General features: G+C 30.7%; 1 protein-coding gene across 1 annotated transcript; it reads left to right on the plus strand.

The window, feature by feature from the left end:
- The first annotated feature begins 6000 nt into the window (after window positions 1–6000).
- On the plus strand, window positions 6001–24247 carry LOC137926548 (facilitated trehalose transporter Tret1-like). The gene is made up of 4 exons (XM_068770182.1): window positions 6001–6311; window positions 17924–18064; window positions 20869–21125; window positions 22487–24247. The coding sequence occupies exons 1-4, from the start codon at window positions 6266–6268 to the stop codon at window positions 23453–23455; spliced, it is 1413 nt and encodes a 470-aa protein (XP_068626283.1). The 5' UTR covers window positions 6001–6265; the 3' UTR covers window positions 23456–24247.

Below are 24247 nucleotides of genomic sequence, written 5' to 3' on the forward strand. Positions count from 1 at the left end.
CTGCTTACTTCCATAAAAACGTATGAATCAGAAACCAAAAATTATAGACCATTTTTGAATCTATTAACACTAAAAACGGTTACTGATTCCTTTTCTGTCACCTGTTTTTACAAGTATCATGACTTTAGTTAATGAGAGTTATCTAGGTTGGAAACCGCTGGGACCTTAAGGTTCTGGACTAGAGACAGCGGACTGCCAAGCGCAAGGTAGGATGGCTACTACACGGTGACAAGATCGACTGCCCACTGTGGACCTTGTTAAAATCGTCGGAAGATACTCGATGCAGTCTTTAACCAACCAATCCTGCTGGAAATCCCTTGAGGAGGTCTGTGTCCAGCTGAAAATATGTAATGGCTGCAATGATGACGATATGATTATCTAGATTAATTATATACATATAAAGTTAATAATATTTAAGTTCAATTTAATTATAAATTCCTATCGCCTATACTTTAAACTTGAGAACGTTTTAATTAAAAGTTGATGGATACAACGTTGTTATTAAATAGTAAACTATTTTTAGAACTTCATTACGTGACTGAAAGGAAAAACTTATTTTTCCTTACCGTCTTTTGAATACCTTTTGAATTAATGTTTAAACATTAATTATCAATGTTATCTAAACAATTAGTGATTACAATATTTTGATTATTTATTATCTCCCAAATAAAAATCTATTAACATGCATGTGGTTATGTTTGTATATAATAAATTCAAATAAAATGTTCACATAAAAAAAAACTTTTTCTTAATAAAAAATTGTACACTAACAAGTATGTAAAGAATTTATGTAACTTAAGTTACCTTTAAAACACAATGTTTTACTTCGTTTACAACATACGATGGTCGGTACGTGAGTAACTACGTTGGTCATCTGTTTAATTGCTCTGTTTACAAAATAATTTTAAAAACATTTTTCACGGAAAAACAACGTGCTAAATAAATAATATTTATTTTATGTCTTTATCTAAATACAAAAAATATCTTTAATTACACATTGTAGTTTTAATTCGATTACTCAAACAAATTTTTATCATAGTCATAGTTTTCTAGAGCAGCTACAGCCTATCGAAATATAATGTATTCTTTTTCTGGCCTCGTCACTTTTTTATAAAATAAATAAAAGGTCACCGCCTATGACAAATTAAAAAAAAATGTGAAAAAGTTTTAAGACTTGAAAAAGCATATCGTGATTAAGAAATAATATTTAAGTAAAGTGAAGAAAACTTAGTTTGGTGCCGCGCCGAATATATTTAAGTACATTCGTACTGGAAAAAATCTTTGTTTGGTACACAATAATTGTGTGCCAGAAAATATTAACAAAATGGTTGAAATGTCTTTATAATTCCATTATACCAATTGTGGACATTTGAAACCATGTTGATACAGATGTAAATTTTTATGCAAATTTGGAAACTTATTAAAATGCCATTGTTTCAAATATTGTTTCAAATGCATAAACGTATAATTGTTAAAAATTTTCAATTCTTTGTTATCGGGTTTTGCGTCGTGTTTTTTTTGGAGATTATATTTTATACCCAATGAAAGAGCAAACTGCTGTGGTTGAATCCTGTTATGTTTTGTTGCATATGTTTATTTATTTCAACGCGTTTCTTATGCCAAACACTCATGTAATGACCACCCTAATATGAGTTTCAGGCTCAAAGTTGTTAACTCATAAGCAACCTCACAACCGACGAATCCAACTCGGCTAGACAGCGATTATAGTCCCTCAGTTGCTACAACCAATATGTGTAACTAGTGATGATCTCTGATCTCAATGACAAGCTCAAAATCGCTGAGCGGAGTGAGCTAGGCCGGGAATTTCTCTACGAGATCGTATTAGGAAAGAAAATATCCATAGATGAACTAAATAGTATTAATTATAGTCTTAATAATAGTCGATAAAATTCAATTCAAGCAGTGCAAATCTTAAGACTGAAATGAAACTTCATCTTTTAAGACTTCATCAGATCTCGGATTCTGCATACGAGTATATCTGTAAATATTTGTGTTTGATAATTGAATTTAATAATGCTTACAATGCATATATGTATATACAAACATAATAAAGGTTGATAAAATGTATATTTTTTTCCAATCATAGTTATTTACATTTTAGTGTTACCACACTTACTAGTAACATCTTACTACAATGCTATTTTGTCAGCTAAACATAAAAAAACGACTGAAAATCGTAAAAAGTCTTATCAATTGTTTGCAGAAAAGATCCATACAGATTGTTTTTTCTCGTTGTTAAAACTCATGAAACCGAAATAAATTTATGTAATATATATCATGTATTTTCATATAGACAAATAAATCTTTGCCAAAATAAGGTTTCGCTTTATTATATTTCAATAGAAAATCGTAATTGCTAACTGTATTATTTAGCTATGTTTTAGTGAGTACGTTTGCCACTTACGTATCGAATTTCTGGTCCATCCATACATTATTTAAATAGAGGTATAAAGTTTTGTGGTCAATTAATAGTTCTATTATACATGGGTCGAAACCAGAACTAAAATTTTTATCTCTATTTACTCTTTAATAAAACATTTATTCATTTTCATTAATTTCTTAAAATTGTCATAACAAGTTTAATTTAGTAATATTTCAGTGCACAATAAACATTATTCACATCTTTAACTATAACTAGCACATCATACCACCTTTGTTAGTATGATCTATTTAGAATCAGCTGTTAAAGTAATTACAACCAACTAGAATTTGAAGTAACTCTAATCTTGGGTAACCAATTAGCGCTTACGCTTATACAAGATTACGTCAGCATTAACTGGTACATCCATTAAATGTTAAGCAAAATCCTTGTACTCATATATAAAATGTTGTATGAGACATTTGAAATGGGATACAATACGCGATACCATAACTATCAGTCAGAAATTATGTATCTCTTCGTGGATCATAAGGGAAATTATCTAATAACATACAGCTCATTTATTATTTTCGCTAAATTATTTACTTGAAACTAGAAGAATGCCGACGCTTACTTATTTAAAAAAATATAACCATTGACAATTATTGATAATTCTATGGCGCTATTAAATTACATAAGGTTAAAAATGGGTGACGCAAATTGATAATAATACACTTTATTTTATATGTATGAAACATATTACAAACATAAAATAGAAATGATATAATAATGAGAATTGGCAACTTATCGTATTCCGCGATTTCTTTCGATGGATAGGAAAAGAAATGTAATTTAATACGACGATGTCCACTGAAGACAAAGTTCACTTTTTTTAAACTAGGGCCTCTTTTAAAATCTATGTAACAGATATTTACAAGATCAAGCACAGGGAACAGAAAAGATTGCTTAAGATCACTTTTCTTGAAGACGAGAAGAAAAGTTGAGGAGACCTAATTGCCGCTAACAGTTTTTTCCTCCCTTGTTGAATTTGAGGACCCCTAAATAATTTTTTCTCAATAAGCAGTCAAGGTCTTCATCTTGTCGCTATAAGGAATTATATGATTATGAAATAAGATACGGGGAATGCTGTTAAGGTAGATTTTGAGAACCATTATGGAGCTACCAATGTTTATGAGTTGGGTTCCCGGTAAAAAACTGTAATCCCTACTCTAATCGCCGAAGTAAGCAAGATCTTTGTTAATAGTTGTAACAACCTTTATCACATAAAATGATATAAGAAAAAAGAAATTTACCAGAGATGGAGTTGATATATAAAATAATGAGTGTTAAAAAAAATACAAATCGTAAAGGTAGATATTACCCTGTTGAATGGTAGCATATACATATCACACCATAAGAAACAATCATCATAGATGCGAATACGCTACCAGCGGCCAGTTACGTAACTACGGAACTTATTAACTGTCTTACAGATGTTGTAATGCGTAGCGTGCTAATTAAAAAAAATGTAAATTATAGTATTATTAAAGCTATTGCTTTAGTCTAAAAGGACAAAGACTGTCAATTTATTGGTTTCCGTAGATACCCTAACGTCATTAATGATTTCAAAACAGCCATAGTGAAACCTGGATGAAAACTGGTTTAAAAAGGATTAAGTAGGCTACTTCGAGTTAGGGAAGAACTAAGTTGATAATGTATCTGGATTTCAAGGACAGAAAAAGAATGATAAAAATTTAAGGATATTATTTACATTTATGTTAATAATAGGCATTACAATTCATTGAGTTACTTATTATTATTTGATGCAAGCGCCATATTTGGTTTTCATAATAAGGAGTAGTCATGTTGCTCTGTCATTTACAGATTCAACTAATTGGAGACGATTGGGCGCATAACTTAAACCTCATTTCAGTAACTAAGATGGAGGATTCCCTCGAGAGCTTCGGCTCTAGTCATTACAAACATTATTTTACCGGATTGGGAGTCAACTCAGCTTTTAGCTAAAGTTATCCCAAAAAACAACCTCGTTATGGGCTGAACCGGTGCCCGAGTGTTCACAACCTCAACTTGATCGGTTTCTAATGCCAAACTTCTTCGTAATTTCGTTTTTCATTAACTTGAGTTGCAATGTAACGCGCGGGTTGTGCCGCTTACCATTGGGTAAACTAAATGCTCGTCTCTTCACTTTCTTGTGTAAACAATCTGTAAACATAAAGAATCAAGGTCTGATTACCTCAACATTTGAGATAAGATCCTTAGCAAGTTAAGGAAATCCATCAGTCAGTGGGCAATTTGATGATCAGTCTGTAATTACTCAAATAATTGCAGAGATGAAAAAAGCATTTCGAATAAAAAAATAGATAGTTCGTTTCTTATTCCTTTGTCTCTATTTGTACTTTAATTTTTTTGTTGAGGGAGATAAAAAGAAATCTTTCTTTTCATTAACAAATTAGCAGAGAAAAATTACTGAATCTATTTTAAAAACAATGCTACTAAAGTTGCGTTGAAAACTCGTATTTAGTGAACTTTCGAATACAATAATTTACGTCAAAAAACATACATCAAATATGTCATGGTGGCGGTCTCAATAAAAATCTTGTTAAATATTTTCCTTTATGAATATCCAAGATGATAGAGATTCTGTTTAATTTAGTTTTAATAACCATTTTCTATTAACAATATAATCAATCTAATCAAAATAACTTTATACATACACTTTCTTTTTCCTACGATCCTCCACATACTTATCACAATATCGTATCTCATAATATATTTTTTTTATTTTACTACCGTATAGGGTTGAGCCCTCTTTGAAATCGTCATTTTTTTTAAAAATAACATAACAATTGATACTTTAGCCTTATTGAAAAGAAATTCTATTTTATATTTACTCATAAAGTATAACCTGTCAAAGAAGAAACTTTATTTATCAGATTATTTATTCAAGTTATTTGACTTTAATTATATATACCTTTGATTATGGTTAAGGGTCCGTTGTGTGTACTTGGATAAAAAATAGAACCAAATAAACCTCCACTATAGCAACGTGTTTTAGTTTAAAAGACGAATCGAACGAGGATTACAAAAACGGCTCAGCAATCGGGTTTTTTCTTTGTGATTACATTTACAAATATACTTTACAGTGGTTAGACAAAGTCGTTCTGAAGATGCATAATCACCTAATAAAATTTTACATTGTAGTTTTTTCCATAGTTTTTGTTTGATATTTTTTTTAAATCGATCACATGTCATTCAGAGAAACTTCAGTAGAGTTTAACAGAGAACCATACAAAGTTGCCAACATAGGAAGTACTAATTTTATATATCGAAGAGAAGAACGTCGAAGAGAGCGAGAGAAACGTCGATAAAGGTTTAATAATTTTTAAACGGAAAACAAAAGTTTCTCTAAGTAATAGATTTCATGAAGAATAAAACGGACACAGCCCTGAAATTTTACTTACAAAGATTTACGTGAAGTCGGTCAAAACGACTACAAATGACGTTATCATTCTGGCTCAACACAACGCAATGTGTGATAATGCAAATAAGAAAGCGAAGCTTTATCAGAAGCGACCGCGGCAACACAAGCCTGTCGGCCACGGTGCGCGGCGGACGGCGTCAACTGTCGCTTAATGCGGTGTGTCAATTGAAACCGTCAACAAAACAGGAACACAGTCCGTACAAACTCATCAACACGACCAGCAAAAACCATTCACAGTCGAAGCGAAACGCGGGCAGCACGTGCTCATCTAATATTAGATCGAAATAGATACGTTTTAGAATCGTCAGTGTGCGCCCACATGAACAGAGTTTCATTATTAAAATCATAAATGTTTTTTTCAATATATTCAGTGGACGAAAACAATGAGTATCCGGAGCAAATGGAGAGAATATATGGCTGCACTCAGTGGTTAGTGTTAAATTATATTATTTAATCTTTTTTGTTATTTGTAAATATTGAATTGTTCTTGCTGGCAACATTGCGGCTAAGCTAGTAACAAAGAAGACAGTTCCCTATGTTGTTTGGTTATGTTAATTTTATTTAACGTTCGGCGTTGAATTTTTTCGCGTATTATCCCAATGTTAAGAGTTTTTTTTTAAAACATGTAGCTTTAGCGGTACATGAAGTTGTTTAACGTTTTGTTAAAATTCGTTGATTAAATTGCTAAATAGTTTGAATTATGTGTTATGTAGGTAGACAGTAAGGTTAATTTTTAAAACTGGAATTAATTAGGAAATAATTTTAACATTTTGTTGCGAATAATGTAAACATTGTATACAAACATTATTTTGAAAAAAAAAATCATTGGCATTGAAACCTTAAAAATGATGACGAATTTATTATATTTTTACTTACAAATTGTTCCAAATTAAATATCGATAAAATTGTAATAGCAACATAAACCAATACGAAACGACAGCCTAAGTTTTTTTAGCACATATGATTCCAGTTTTGGTTACAATGATTTAGCATATTCTCTTCAAAGAAAACGTAGATATTCCTTACTTATGAATCACAAGATAAAAAAATGACATTACATTTCATAAAAATTATGTATTAAACATATTATTAACACATCTTAAAAATTTAACAAAATTTTTTTTATTCCCGACCTATTTTTATTGATGACAAATTGTTCAATTGAAAAATAAATAAAATAACTATAGTTATATTAATACCTTGCCGTAAAAAAAGTTCAATATACATAAATTGATTATAACTTTGCGTTAAGAAATAAGCCATTTACTTAATTCTCTTGTCATATATATATTTTAAATAAATCATTCAATGTATAGCGCTATACAAGGCCACCCAGAAAGTTTTACGAGAAAAGTTTTTTATCTGTGAATCGCTGGTGTTATAAATAATATAATGTATTTTAAAAATTAGATTTCTGAATTGTAAATATTTATTTAACTTTTCTTTTCAAATCTGGTCTTTCTGGTCTGGTTTAGAGACGTTTTCTTACAATGACATCTAGGAATTTTAATTAAGAGCTTCAAACCTGATAAATCTTTTTAACGACTTTTACTAACTTTTGAAGCAACTATGTACTGCTGATATACCGAGTTTATAGGCTTGATCGCTTAAATTTGACGTATAAAGAAAAAATAGCTCGTCGTAACTTTTGTTATGGAAGAAAAAAATGTGCTACAACGGAAAAAATATGATCTAAAAGAACCGGGGTATCACTTATGAGAATATTCTGCATTATATACTAACTGTATCCGGAAGTACTCTTGATGTTCTACATAATAATTATTGTATAAAGGATTGTTTCAAACTGGGTACCTTACAACCTCCAGTTACTCCGCAATTAAGACTAAGGACTTTTTAATTATCACACCCGTAAAACTTTTGGGTCATTTGTGTTACAGCCCTTATTTTACATCGTGTGATATTTCCTTGATCTTTTAAATTAAAACTACCTCATATGAATAGTTTTCTTTACCGCATATTACTGTGATTGCGTTTGAGACGGCCGCTGATGAAGTACCCCCTACAGACTGAAAAATGTGATTTTGAATTTGATTCAGAACTATAAGATACAGATCAGGGATACCCAAATTCAAAGACCAAGTTTTTCAACGAATTTACTAAACTTATACCGCAAAAAAGAACCACTAAACAATGTACATAAGTCATATACATTGAGATAACTTCATTATTTATAAAAATTGTAATTAGATTATACGCACCTGTTTGCACGTGTAAATATTAATCCCTAACATGCGCTTCATGAATTCCTGATGTTATGCTGTAATTTGTAATAAATAGTTACTCATGAAAATATTAATTACGTACGTTAATTTTCCAGTGCAAATATTTATCTGGTCACATTATAGAGAAAATTACTAGTTCTATTACATGACATTATAATTTTCCCATTATTTAATATTCGATATAATATTAACGATGGAATTATCATAAATTCTTATTCATTTGTGTACTGAATTAAATCATTATATATAAATAGTATATTCATACGTACTCTCACAAACTTAATAGAAATATCACACTGACATTAAAAAGACTATTTTTATAAAGGTTACAATAGCTACAAAACCAGTATACCCCAAAAAACTAATATTATGTCTTTATAAAAAGGTTTTAAAAAATGTAGTTGATACAAGTGCGCCTGCCCACTTCATGGCATAGTCGATTAATGTTAGAATTCATTTCACTTCCATCTGCAAATGTGCCCATTTAATTAAGCACGGCTAACAGTCTGTACAAATTTAAATTAAAACAGCTCTTGCAAGCTCTCTGTTATTTTTATATTGTCAAATGGTTTGTTACTGGCTACTGTAAGTGAAACGAATCAAATGTTTGCGTGCTTCAAATCACAAAACAATTAGCCTAAATACTTTTTTTCTACGCAGAATTACATAATAAATCATAAGTTTATTATTAGGCCTCTTTATAAATTTGTAATTGAACTGGTGGAAAGCGGACTCCAACCATGGTCTTTCGACGACCTCAACAAGGTCGTTTATCCACCACGGGGATAAAAATCCTATGCTGGGCTTGATCGTGGATCGATCTGTGGTCCCCACTCCTTAACCTTAAAGCGCGGTTATCCCTTCTGCGTGCTATGTGGCTTTCCCACTGCCACTTCGGCTTGCTAATCCGATGAGCTATGTCCGGTACATTCATTTGGCGGATTTCCTACCTGTACTGTACCAAAACTGGAGAAAACAGAGTAATTTACGACCCTCACGTAGTTAAATACGATGTTAAATACAAAATTCAGTTACAGTTCAACGCATGCACGTAATATTTATTTCTTTATTTACCCTTTCTACCCATTTTACGGCAGACTTAATGCCGTACAAGCATCCTCTACCAGTCAACCCATGGTGGTGCAGAAATAAAAAATAAACAGATGTAGAATGTTATAGAAAAAATATCTAATTACATAATACTACGCGCCACATGTACATGGTTAATACCATAATTATTATCTAATTACCAGTAAACGCATACTCAAATAGCATACATATTCATAAATTATATAATTCGCAATTAGATAAATATATTACATATTTTTTTATAAAATATATTTATATTCTAACTTATGTGGCAAAGTCGTATTTATAAACATTTGAAATTTAAATTGTTTTTCAATATAATATATGAAATACTGTTTATTACAGAGATGAGAAAAATATATTGTCGTGTAACTCATTTTTATATAGCAATTATATCGACAATTTATGGGCATGTAGATCAATTCTTAATAAGGACAATTGGAGGTGTGTTGCTCGCCATGAAGAAGAGGTGATGTCTACGTGTCTATATGAGAAATGCCTTTTTGGGTCTAATCTCCTTCACCCAAGTGTCGAAAAAAAGCCGCGGCTGTCATTATTATTTTTAATCATTCATTTATTATAAAAGTTATCAAACAAATTCATCATTTTAATTCATCACAAGTAAAAAGCACAAACGAGAATTTGAACCTTCCTTACCCTTTTTATTTTTTCCTTTTATGACAGTCTGTCGATACCTAAAAGACAACAAAGTAATAATTATCGTATCGCGCTGCCATACATTTGTGTACATTTGCAAAAAAATCAAGTTTTCATTGATGATTTATTAGAATAATTATTCTGAATAGTTTTTGTTTGATAATTAAACTTAATTGATTTTAATGACACAAGACACACCGGTTAAACGTTTTACCTTTAGTGTACTGCAATCGCAGTACCAAGTTCATAATCTTGACCGATTTTACTTAACCAAGTGTGTCAGACAAGTGGAACAATCTAAGTGCATAATCGAAAATACATTTTGCGTATTATTGCAAACTTGTGCTACATAATAAATGTATGCTTTTAAAATAGCATAGATCATTTATTGCGTTAATTACACGGTATAATAAGTGACATGTGTCGTAAATATCATCCTGAATAACTAACAATTACACATGATTCTTATCTCAACCGACATGAAACTGTTAGATGACCATGCGTATCCTAAGTTCAGTTTCGGAAAATACGTTTTATTTATTTGTCTTGTATTTAATGGACCTGAATTTTCTTCAAATCTATTGCACAGGAAATAATATACGAAAAAAGAGACACAAATCGAGTTTTAATCAGTGTTTAGGTGAACATTTATTAAGGTTTTTTATATTCAGTTGATGTCATTTAGTATCGACGAAAACATGTCAACAGTCGACTTCAAATACAAGGACATCATGAAACTGGTTTCGCAAAAATCACAACGTGGAATAATTTCTAGAATGACACCTACTATTTTTTTTATTTGACATTAATATTATGGAAAATTGATAAAGTTATGGAAAAAGTACTCACTTTTATTATAGTGGCTTAGTAACATTGTTGAAAATATAAGGTTACGCGTTTTATATCTGACCATCTCATATATTATATAGTCTGTGGCTGACTATCACACTGTGACCTTTAAGTATACAGTGTATTCCTAAACTGGTCTTAAAAGTTGTGCAGAATTAATTTTTTATTCTGTCTACAGAATGTCCTTAACTAAATGCAAGAAACCGTATAGAATAAAACAATACATAGAAAAGAAAACACAACCTCATAACCAAAGTTTTTGAATACTGAATCTACAACCTTAAGTTTCCTGTACAATTTTTTTAAAAACAAAATATTATTAAATCTTAAAAAAAATTAACATTAAATCTTGCTATTAATGTAAATAATAATTTTGTCAGTCTTGACCTAAATAACAAAAGTAAAATCCGCTAAATCATTGTCTACAAATTGATAAATGTAAAAGATAATATTAATTCGATTAGAATAGTATAAATGTAAAAAGAAAATCATTATAATCACATTCTTTACCTTTTGTACCATTTTTCGAAAGAGAATATATGATTATTTAAAATATGATTCATTTAAAATATTTTTTTATCATTTATGGCTCGTGGATTCCCGATCCGTATTTACATTTAAATATCTTGTTCAAATTCATTACACATAAAGTTAGTTTATTTTTTTTACATTGTTAGCTAAACATCGTAAATCATATTGAAATTAAAAACCCCCAAAGATTTATACAGTTTTCTCTACATAGTTCTACATAAGTCCAACTTTGTGGTAAATTTTTTAACCATTTTTTTAAACGTGACATAACTGAAATACATATAGATTAAAAATGCTAAGGATATTTATATTTAAATGTCATGTACTAAAAATATCATATCATAGAGAAGTGTAGATTTATAATTGTTAAAAAAAGTATCCAAGGGTGAATACAGATAAATAATTTAAAAAAAAAAACTTAAATAAACATCGAAAACGAAACTACTCACACAAATTTAAAATTAAGGTATTTCTCCAAACTATTAATTAAAATGTATAACTTTAATTAAAAATAACAATTGGAGAAGATTATGAAATTGTGTTTAAATTTTGGCGCTCCACAAATTATAATTAAAATACTTGTTGCTACTTGTTGGGTAAGCTGAATGTTGTATTAAAATAACAATATTAATTACAACAGGAGCAGTTTCTAGTCATTATAACATAAAACAAGTCCTTCTTCAAATATTCTAATAATGCTCGCGTTTAATTAAACCTTTTTGAAACTCCTCGCAAACAGTCATTTGTACTATTACTTTATTTTCTTATATTTCAACACAAAAACTTAATAGTTGTGTGCGACATGATTTCAAAAAAAATCCAAATAAGCATTATTAAGGTTGTTCCTTAAACAGCGTGTAGAAAAATCAGTTTAGATAAAAAATACCTAAAACAAATAACAAAAATAAAAAAATAATCAAGACTCTATGATTAGAACCTTGAAATTAATAAATACGACGATTAAAGATAGGAATATGTCATAAGCATATATTTGCAACTTTTATATCTTCTGCCATTATTTCATTTATAGCATATAGGCATATACGAGTAGGTTGTTGCACGGAAAAATTACTGAACCAATTTTAATTTTTCTTTGTGGTTGTTATGTATATAAAAAATAATTATATAGAAATTCACAAAACAATCACTCCTCGTTTAACGGTTATAAAAACATGTCAACCAAACGCTATATATCTTTTATTAAATTACATTGAAAAACTTGTCTAGGTCAAACGAGTTATAAGGCGTCTTTGAGGTTATACACCTACATAATCTATTCTAGTTCAGTCAATAGTACGCGTATTTATTAAGAAGCTGTCTTAATTATGAAACATTTTATTTATTAAACTTGTAAGCTTTCAACGAATGATTTTAATGAATTAATCCACACAAATAAAGTGTATGTTGTTGCGTATACATTGTGATGCATTTTACAATATACAGAAAACTGTGATACTGTTAAACTAAGGTAATGCTTGGGGTACGCGTGGCTAAGTCGGACTGACAATCGAATGCAGGTACAGGGCTGGCTTCCTTTACACCTCTAACGACACCCTTATCTGTCCCTTAAATAATAGAGTCCCACATTTGTAAAGTTTTAAAACACTATGCGTCTTACAAACTATATTTAAAAACAATAAAGTTACTACAGATTAAATCGCAAGTCATTTTAGTACATACTGGATATTGAAAAAGAAACTAGTACTGTTCTATAATTATTACATCGTATTGGAACTAGAGGCGTAATAACTTATACCATAAACACATGCCTGTATTTGCGAATGCTAACTGTATTTACCGCTCTTTTAAGGTCAATGAACTTGCACATTGTATTGAAATTGTTGATATGCTCATTATATTTCTAAAAAGTTTATCGTAAGTTTTTATTTAAAGCTATTAAAAGTAAAAAATATATATTATACGTGAACAATGAAATCACATTTTAATGTCACGTTTTTAAAGTTTAGATTAGATTAATTAATTTAGTTATCAATAAATAATAACTAACTGTTAAGCAGTGGTAGCCCAGCGGTAGAGTAGTGACACTTATGATCGTTGATCATGGATTCGATTCTCGAGATGCAATCTTATATAATTCACATTTTATGTATTAATTATATAAGATCGCCACTGCTCACAAACAAATTTCCAAACAATTGACAGCAGCGTTCTCTGCGTACCATGAAACAGAGATCACCCGACTTCCAAGCGTGGCATTTATGGTGTATCGCCCATAGATGTCTTTGGAGGAGGCTAACGCCCAACATTAAGTGCCTATGCTTGAAACGACAACGACGACTACGTTTAACTAACAGAAAACATATGTGTCACAACGCTTAATAATAAATAACGTGCTGTACGGACACTGTAGCCAACTTGTAGCAGGAAAATACAATTTGTACATTAGTATGAGTTTCTTAAATAGTAGAATAAATTACGACATTTTTAAGTCTCTTCTCGTATGTATATTATGTCGTTCTTTCTGCTATAAACTAGAGACTACTATAAAATAGAGAAATAAGGACAAGTACAGTCAGGCAGAAAACCGAAAAAAAAAGAGTTTGATTAAATAAAGAGGAGATCGGTAGACAAACGAAAATAACCGATACAACCTAGCGGATATCTAGTGGCAGTGCACAAGTCATAAAGCGCGCATATCCCCGCTAGGGATTTAAGATTTGAAGTTGAGGTTGCGACCCAGTAAGTGCAGCACAGGACGTCCTCCCATAAGATCGATAGGTGATCTTGTTAAAAAAGTCGAAAATGCCATTGACTGAACATATGGGGGAAGCCTACCCTGCCCAGTAGTGGGCGTATTACGGCTGAAATGATTATAATGAAAAACGGAAGATCTAAGGCACCAAACTAGAGACATTTAAATCATCGGAACAACAATATACAGAATAAATTTTAAAGTTGATAAACAGAATACTGGGTATGTCCAAGTTATTGTTTACAAAGACTCTATTAATAATACTTGTTAATACTTGAATGTTAATTAACGAATAAAATATGATAGCGAAAACACTGCTAACAATCTCTGTGCCATTTAAATAACAATAAGCCACATACTATGGTAATTTGCACCTGTTGACATTACAAAAAAAAACTTTGTCGAATCATTAATATTCCATTTTGGTATAATTATGTTTCGAACTAACGGCTCGGGATACCCACGAGAGTGCCTTTATTATGTTATTATGTTTTCTTTACAAAAAAAGTGTAACAGGATACAATGACAAATGTGTCGGTTGATATCTGCGGTTTTTTGTACTCTAATTAGAATTGAGGATAAATTCTTTGTTACATTATCTGTCCGATCTCCTTCTGTTACCACAAGTAACAGCAGAATACCCGAGTAAGTTGCTTTGTTATGTTATTGTTATTCCACCGTCGTATCGAATCTTTAGAACCACTGCTATTTTTAAGAATGACACAGCACCAGACAATTTTTTTCTTCTTATTTATTTTCATGCAAAAGTCTTCACTTTATGACAGACATTTCTTTATAACTATTTATTATATTTACACAAATTCATAGTTATAGAATATGCGTACATGTATCGTACTACCATTCGATTCCTAAGATATCATCGAATTATTTATTATAAAATGAAAATTGCTTAGTCATCGATTTTAAGTAAAAAAAAAAAGAGGTAATAATTTTTAACATTCATCTATATCACAAGGTAAAGCACATATTTGTTTATTATAATATCATATGACGCTTTGTGGTCACGATGTCGAGTCAAATCACACATTATTTTTAATATTAAATATTACCAACAAAGCGGTGTTATTATTGTAACGTTTAATTGATTTTATGGACAGTCGATTTTATTGACAGCCATTTATTATTAGATTCTCCTTTTCTTGAATACTTATTGCCTTTTTATAAACAAATAAAAGAAAACAAAATTATTGGTGTGGAGGATTTTTTACATTTTGCAGTAACGATGTTTATTAATACAGTTAAACATTAGTGCATAAATATCATATGTTCTGTATAAAAAGGACCGTAAAGAAAAAATTAAGACATAATACTTTATTCGATTGTCGTTATCATTTCCACTACTGGAAGCGGCTGGAAGATGCAGGTTCCGACGACCTTAGTAAAGTCGTCAATTCACGTGGATGTCCTGTGCTGCGCGATCCGTGGTCTCCATAGAATCTTAAGGCACTGCCATTTCCACTGCAACTTGCCAAGTCGCTGGGCTACGACAATTATTTTCGTTCGTCTACTGATCTCCTCTTTATTAGATTAACCTGTCAACTGCCTATGGACATAACTGTCCGAACTCCCCAGATGCGTACGGGTCAGATCTCCCTAAATAAATAGGCTACATTATATCGAATCACCTTAAAAAAAAAACAGTTTAAAATCGCTTGCTCCGGATAAACTACAGACCACAGGATCATGAACAATAATATTTCGTTTATCTCTAATACATTCAGGCGTTACTTTGCGGAAGTCCATCCTAAGTAAAAAAGGGACTAATATATAGCTACTTTCGCCATGCAGCAGCAGTCATGCAATGAAGTGCACCGCCCGCCAGCCTGCTGATAAATGCGCATGCGGCAAACAATGTGAATTACCCAACTACTACCGCTAATCCACTCAACACGTGTTTCATCCCTCCACGGGGCATCCTCAGGAGTAATGTTACATCGACCAGTGCCAAACACCGTAGTCTACTAGTATATAGCTAGATAGATAGCTGCATGGCGGAAGTAGCTATATATTAGTCCCTTTCTTAATTTCGTTTATCATTTAAAAAAAATTATTCCCGACATTGTCAGGCGCTATGATGCGGCAAACGAAGGGTTAATGCAAGTCTTTTTTCCTTGGGTTTCTGATTGACTGAACTTGCATAGTCATCCGAGAAACATAACAAACCACAGATTAAACAGGAATTATGAACATATCAAATCACATGTTAATTACAAATCGGGCTATAAATAATGTACATAAATAAATTGCAAAAATCGACATTAGTACGGACGTTTTTTCACTACTCATACCTTAGTTACATATGTACTGTTAGTTCTTATCAATCAGATAAGTTATGCGCGTTTTGCTATTAATTCTTTTCTATGAATATAGTATACGCCACAATAATTTAAATAAATTAACAAACATAATATCCACACTGGCTTTGCATATATATTAGATAGACCTTACATACCTTTTAAATACATAGAACTACTGTGATATTCATTACCTAAATGTAATCATTGTGTAATATATGTGTATACTAATTTACATTAAACAGTGTCGTCAAATACATTAAATAATATTGTGGAACTTGTTAGCGAATACATAATGTGTTACGCAGTTCTAATTCAGTGTTTATCTTCATTGTTTGCTAGGTCTTGCTTCATGATTATCTGCTTTAATTAAGTTCCGCGCTCATTTCATATTATATTAATCAAATTGTTTGTTTTCCTGGTATTGCACGCGTAAATTATGTTGTGAATAAAACAAAAATAATTATTTTATTTAATTTACAGCTCAGCGTAAATTAATAACAGGTTAAATTACAAAATAAAGATTAAAAACCCGACTATTTTTTAACATAGGTAACAATTTCATCAATGATCAAAATAGCTATTGACTGTTATTATATAAATACGTATGTTTATCGCAAATTTATACGTTCATGAATATGTTGAAAATGAATCGTTTAAAGATTATAATTCAAGATCAGTGTCAGCTTAAAGCCGTTAATTTTTTAGATTTTTGAACAACCTACTCATTTTGACGAAGCCTCGGCCGCAAATAACTTAAAACACCGAAAAGTCAGATTAAAAAAATATACCACAATTACACAAAATATGTCAAAAAAACTTTTTTGATATTAACCGACTAGGACATATTTGTAAAAGCAAGTTATGTATATAGATAATAATATAAGCATATTATATAACATAAGCAATTGTAAGTACAAGACTTGCTGCAAGCCCTTACTTAAATCCGTAATAAGAGTTGTTGCAGATGTAAAACTTCCGATCAATTAATTTTATTTTCGCGTGCTTCGAAGTGCTATATGCATAACCTGTAATAGAACATCTAGTTCAAATACCTAATACAATTCTTAATAATCAAAATCCAAGCCAATAGTTATGCACATAGAAATATGTAGCGTGTCCCGATCGCTCACTAAACATTTGCATTTTTCTATTTAATTAACAAGATAAATAAAAGTTACAATTTTTGTGAATAGATATTACAAGAAACTAGATAGTTTTTATTAGAGCTATCAAAATTGACACTGAGTTTTTTGAAATGAAGTTAAACAATGAAAAAAAATATAAGAAATCAAGACTGTTCGGAGTGGTACTAGAAGCCATGAGTAACTCGGAACTTAAACGTACTCAAGTTCCGAGTTACACTATCTTACAACATTTTGAATATTCTGTTCACCAGTCGCAGTAAATGTTTACGGCGCATTTGTTACTGCAATATTAGAAATTGGTTTACGATTTGGTCACATCTATCGATAGACGCCCTCTGCAAGGCCTATGCCGTGGTAATCTTGCGCTGCCCGCATCCAGGGACTTCCTGCAACCTTGACTATGACCTTATTCAAGCTAGTAGAAAGGCCATCCACGCCGCAAACAATGCGAATGAAATTATTTTATCATTGCTAACTAACAACTTAAATATTTCAGCGACGCTGATCACGGCGGCGGCGGGAACGACAGTGGGCTGGACTTCACCAACCCTGCCGCTTCTTTTATCTAAAGACTCGCCCATACAAACTTCGGCGGACCAAAGTTCATGGATTGCTTCACTTATGATTCTTTGTTCAGGTAGCGATGCATTTATATTTATTTCAACAATGATATAAATATACACACTGGTTTATTATTAATTATACAATAAGTTACAAGAAAACATAATTTAGTAGTAATACAAATGAAAATAGAAAATAAAAAACGGTGAACACATGCTGCAATCTTAGTGCCCAATCCCTAACAGTCAGACTTTTAAAACGACAATGTGTGAACTGTTCAATTTTTTATACGAAACGTTATCTAAACAATTTTTTTCTAATATCATAAATGCTAATGGACTTAAAGACTTTGTATGATTAAATGTTTAGAGGGTTCTTAAGAGCGATAGTAGAAAGTTAAACCGCTCCACAGGTATTACATATGTCACTTTTATCTCGATGATTTGTTCTAGCAGGGTACTTGAAATTAGAATAGAATATGATTTAGAATAATGCAATAAAAGTACATATTTTTACTTATCGATGTTGGCTTATTATTAGGTATTAAATAGAACAAAGATTAAATACAGCACATTCAGATAAATTTCATCCCGTACTGCTAGGTGCCAAACCTTTATCGAATTTTAATAAAAACTTTTAACCACTAAATGTCATATAGTAACCTAAACAATCATGAATAAATGTATCTACGAAAATTAAAAAAAATGGTATATATATATATATATATATATCCAATTTGATGACATCGTATAGTAAAAATTACAAAATAATGTATGTATAATATCGAAACTACGTTTAAGGTAATTTCACTTTTTGATATTAAATAAATCACGTGTCAAATTTCGTATGCATTTTATGTTATAAAAATATATCATACCAAAACTGTTCCATGACATTTATGAAGATAATTTAAAAATAAATTCGAACCAGATTTAAATAACAACGCTTGCAACGCTGCATTGAAGTGAGTATTTTATTTTTAAAAAAATCGCGAATAGATGGCCAGTTAAATATTTTTTAATACATTTTCTATTTTCAATCTAATATCGAGAACACGCCTTATATTACATATCCACTTCACGAAAATCAATCTGAAATATTTTATATGAGAAAATAATTTGATACAAATTTATATGTTATGCTTGAGTATAGTATTTATAGGACTTCCGTTCGTGATATGGTCAGACGACCTTTTTTTAAGGTCAACGGAAAATGCTGTAAGCGTATGCGGTCCGCTTTCTACCGGTCCTATTAGAAATGTATGGGGAAGTCCCATGTATAATAGTGGACATCCCACAGCTGAAATGACAATGATGATCCATAAATCGAAACAAAAACAAAGAGATCGAATAAAAATACGAACGAATTGAAATGTAACTTTATACAGCATGAAAACCATTCCGAAAAAGGAAATATAATTAGAACGAGCAAATCGTTGTATTAATTAATCAAAATTCACTCGAAACGTATTGTAAATATTGCATCATTTTATTAGATCACATTGTTGACCAAGTTATATTTATCTGATCAGATTCTTTGAATATTTAATCTGTTATGTATATTGTCGATCTTGATACGGACACCATAGATAGCGCGATAAATATAAATATATAAACGTTTAAATAAAAAAAACACTATGCTATACAATAGTTTTTTCACATTTTACCATTTTAAATGAATTGCAATTAAATGCATTAATTCATTTGTTCTTATAATTAAGTCATTTGTAAGTGTGCATGAGTGTATTATTTTCTAGACACAAAACATAAGAAATTGATAATAGAGGTAATATTACATATAAGATTTATGATAATTGACAGAGAAGAATAAATACATATATGCCAAAATTTTCAATGTACAAATTAAAATACAATAATTATACTGATCGAACATTAAATTCTTAACAAATAACATGCTTACACTATCCAACTCAAACGAAGATTACGTCACTTATAATCTTTTCAAGTCTCCTAATATTAGTGCATAAAAGGTCTAAATCCTTGTGATGCAACATATTAGTTACTGGCTTTTAAAAGAAATGTATCATTAGTAACTTTATTATACCCTTTCTTTGAGAGGTGGCCTGTCCTCCGAATAGCTGTAACATTTATTCATATTTATCTAGAATCAGTTGGAATTCCACTATCATGGCATTCCTTCCTCTTAAGGCTACAATGGTTCCAAACCTTAACAAAGTAGTAGAGCAACTCATTCTGATGATTTATTATTACTTAAAAAATCCTTTAATAACATTTATTACAAGTTTTCGTTTATTATACTATTTAAATTTATAATTATTTATATACACATAGACCAAATGGTCATACATATTTTGACTATGTAATGTAACTTATATAACATACAGTTAATATTTAATTAACTAAAGTTCTCTCTATGAGAGAACATTAACATTACACAACATTACGGGGAAGAGTATATTTAACAGCTGTAAGTTCAATAATGGTATCAAGATTTCTTCTTTCTATTAATAATTATATTCTTATAATTTACGTCCTTTGCTCATTTAATAGAAAAAAGCCATGGTATATCAGGCTATTCAGTAATAACCAGAATTATATCTATTTAAACCGTTTTCTCTATTCTAAACTAAAACTTTGGTTGCATGTTACTTGATTATTCAGACGTGATATTCTTTTTTATTTCAAATGTAAAATATCCTCTGCTGGACATGGCATTCCTCAGAGATTTCCAATAGAATGGGTTAGAAGCGTCTCGCGTCTTCTAATAACCTTAAAAAGATCTGTCTTTTTGGTTGTGTTATATATATATATATATATGTGTATATATATATATATATATATATATATAGTGCTATTCGATAGCCAATCGTCACTAGATCATAAAATATCTCTATTTCAGCTGCAAGCCCGATCCCCGCTTCGTATCTCGCTGATAGAATAGGTACGAAGAAAACTCTTCTGTTAGCCGCGTTACCTTACATCATTGGATGGATAATGGTGATGCTCGCTGGCAATGTACCGACTATCTACGTGTCGCGGCTCATCTCAGGACTCGGATACGGCATCGCTTACACGGCCGCGCCTATGTACCTGGGAGAGATTGCATCAAACGAGGTCCGAGGAGCGATGGCAACATTGATAACTGTGATGTCAAAGGTGAGCGTACATACAATAAAACACAATGAGTATTGACAAAAATTTACTAATACAAAATATATTCATATGTATAAAAATTAAGAACAAAGAACATTGGCCGGTTTGGATATATTTTATTGTAATATTGCTTAAACTAAAGTTATTCACAGTCATAACATTAATTACTTACCAGTAAGTTAAAACAGAATGCTTGATTGCTATATTTGAATAATTGCTTAAAAATTGTAGACTGCATTTATTCACCTTTTTTTTAAAGCCACTCCCAATACCACTTTACTAAAGTTTCAATTATTCTGGATAGAAGATGTCATAAGCGTCTTCGTCTCATAGAAGACTACCATAGATACCACAAATGACAATTTTTTAATTGCTTAAAGGCTCTAATCCCAACGAGGGGCCAATGCCCCACAGAGGGGCAATTTGATTGTTAAGTGGGGCAATTCGAAAATGGATTTTAATCCTTTCGCTCTAATATAAAAATTATATATGATACACAGGGGGGCGCACGAATTTAAAAAAGGGTTAAGTAGGGCATGGCACAAATAAGGTTAGGAAACACTGCTCTAATCTCTTCAAAGCAAACAGTTGGAAAATTTAGGATTTTTTTTCTAATGAAAGAATAAATCATACGATAAAAAAAATAAACGCGCTTCCTGAGAAAGTGGTAATGGTTAAGCACTATTTACTATCTAAAACTGCATAATATTAAAAAAATATGAGTTAATAATGCAGCGTTAGCGTCTTCGTTCGTTCGTTATTTATCCAAAAATAAAAAATACATAAACACATCGCATTGATGATATTGCTACGGGTGTTTATTTTCTAATTTATCCTAATATACGTAGAGATAAATTTAATTAACCTTTATGTGAAAGAAGTAATAAACTATATAGTATAAGCCGCCTTATATAAGCAGCTTATTTTATAACATGGGGAAGTTATTATAGGGAATTTGCGTTTTATCATTTTATTCATTACTTTAAAATAACTGAGCGACCAGAACGAGATGTGGTTATGAGATCAAAATTCATGGACTGAAAACTCTTAATTCAACCTTGCGCTAGTCTTACTGACACTGCATTATTTCTATGGAAGTGTATGTAGTTTTTTTTGCCACTACTGTTGAATTTTTTCCTTTTTTATGTATAATTTTAAAATTTGTCTTCACAAGATTAGACTGTTTTGACAGTAACAAAAACTGATAAAAATTTGCTTGAAAACAAATTTTAGTAACTTAATTTTTAAAGCCAAGATACAAATAGAGATGATATTTTATTACAAGTTTCTACATACTTTTTGCAAAATGTCTATTATATTTACGTAATATAAAAATCGTTTAATTTACATATTTTCAATTTCAGTTCGGAATCCTCTCACAGTATTGCATCGGGCCGTACGTGTCGATGCTCGGACTGGCGAGCTTCAATATCGCGATACCTATACTTTTCGTTGTAACGTTCAGTGCAATGCCGGAATCTCCATACTATTATCTGAAATCGGGACAGCAAAATTTAGCTGAAATATCGTTAAAGAAACTCCGAGGCAAAGGATACATAAGAGAAGAGTTAGATAGTATGACGCACTTAGTTAATGAAAATATGAAAGAGAAAAGCAGATGGAAAGATCTTGTCGCAGTTGGTGGAAACAAAAAAGGACTAATTATTTTGTTAGGTATATACTTCACGCAACAGTTTTGCGGGAGCACGGCTGTAATAGCTTACGCTCAACAAATATTCGGAGCTGCCGAAGGCGGATTAGGACCTAAAGAATCTTGTATTTTATTTGGGACGGTACAATTATTAACATCTGCAATATCTTCACAGCTAGTCGATAGATTAGGGAGAAAACCATTACTACTAGTTTCATCGTGTGGTGTTGGCCTGGCCAATATTATAATAGGAGCATATTTTTTTATGAAACATGAAAATAATGATTATGTAGTAAATTTAAGCTTTATACCTATTGTTGTGATACCTATTTTTATATTTTCTTATACTATAGGATTAGCTACAGTGCCATTCGCAATAACTTCAGAAATATTTCCTACTAATATTAAATCAAAAGCTACTTGTGTAATACAAATTTTTGTCGCCTTGATGACATTTGCCGTTACAAAATTATATCAAGTGATCGCAGATAATTTAGGAAACTACGTTGCGTTCTGGTGTTTCGGTGTGTTATCTGTGGGTGGCGTAATATTTATACTGGTGTTATTACCGGAAACAAAAGGACAATCATTTGCCGCAATTCAAGATAAACTTTACTCAAACGAAAAAGTTTTGTACGAAAAACAGGACGATCATATGAGCAGGGTACGAATTAATATTTAATAACTATGTAAGTAACTTAAGTCCATCGAATTCTAAATAGGAAATTTTATAACAAAAATATTATAATTAATATTTTGTGATTTCTGTACTTAAATTTATGTACTCAATATTTATACATTCCGTGACCACGATTATTGCCGATATTTACTTCAATATATTAAATCAAATTGCAAAATACTTTTACAAATCGAATATTGAAAAGGTTTTAATTTTTTTTTCTTATTTGTTTTTTACCGATTTTATGGCATCTAATACCGTTGTATAATTATTAAGGTATTAATATATATTATTGTAAAATTAACTCCAGTCAATTTCTAAAGCCTACTTTAAAAATAATATCTTAACTTAAACCCCCAATCTTTCAAACATAATCATAAAGATACGAGAATACAAAATTGTTATTTAGTTTTCCAGTAATTACATTTACACTTTTTCAAAGTTCGAATCTCCCGTATCTTTTATAGGGAAATTAGTAAAAATAATTATTGAAAAATATTGATAAAAATACCAAATAATAAATAACATCACAGTAATGTTAAGTAATTATTTCTACTTTTAATAGAAGCGAAAGCGCCTTGTTATAAATCAAATGTAATTATATATTCATTAACAAAAACTAATTAAATAATAATTCACAACTCGCTTAGCGAATGTATACATGTAAACTATGAATGTTTTATATTATATTGTGATAAGCGCTAACATTCCGAGTGCCTTAACTTGTCTTATGCTATCGATTGATTATTGGCAATTTGTCATAGAATGCTAGTTTTGTAAACATATATTACTTAG

The sequence above is a fragment of the Battus philenor genome, unplaced genomic scaffold (genome assembly GCF_028537555.1).
Source record: "Battus philenor isolate CCGP_79_NKW_IND1 unplaced genomic scaffold, ilBatPhil1.0.hap1 SCAF_3, whole genome shotgun sequence".
In the NCBI taxonomy this organism is placed as follows: Eukaryota; Metazoa; Arthropoda; class Insecta; order Lepidoptera; family Papilionidae; genus Battus; species Battus philenor.

Excerpts from the sequence above, each read along its gene's own strand:
- LOC137926548 (XM_068770182.1), top strand. The coding sequence starts at position 6,266 with ATGAGTATCCGGAGCAAATGGAGAGAATATATGGCTGCACTCAGTG. Across the intron at positions 18,065-20,868 it reads ACTTATGATTCTTTGTTCAG|CTGCAAGCCCGATCCCCGCT; the intron begins GTAGCGATGCAT and ends TCTCTATTTCAG. Across the intron at positions 21,126-22,486 it reads TGATAACTGTGATGTCAAAG|TTCGGAATCCTCTCACAGTA; the intron begins GTGAGCGTACAT and ends TTTCAATTTCAG.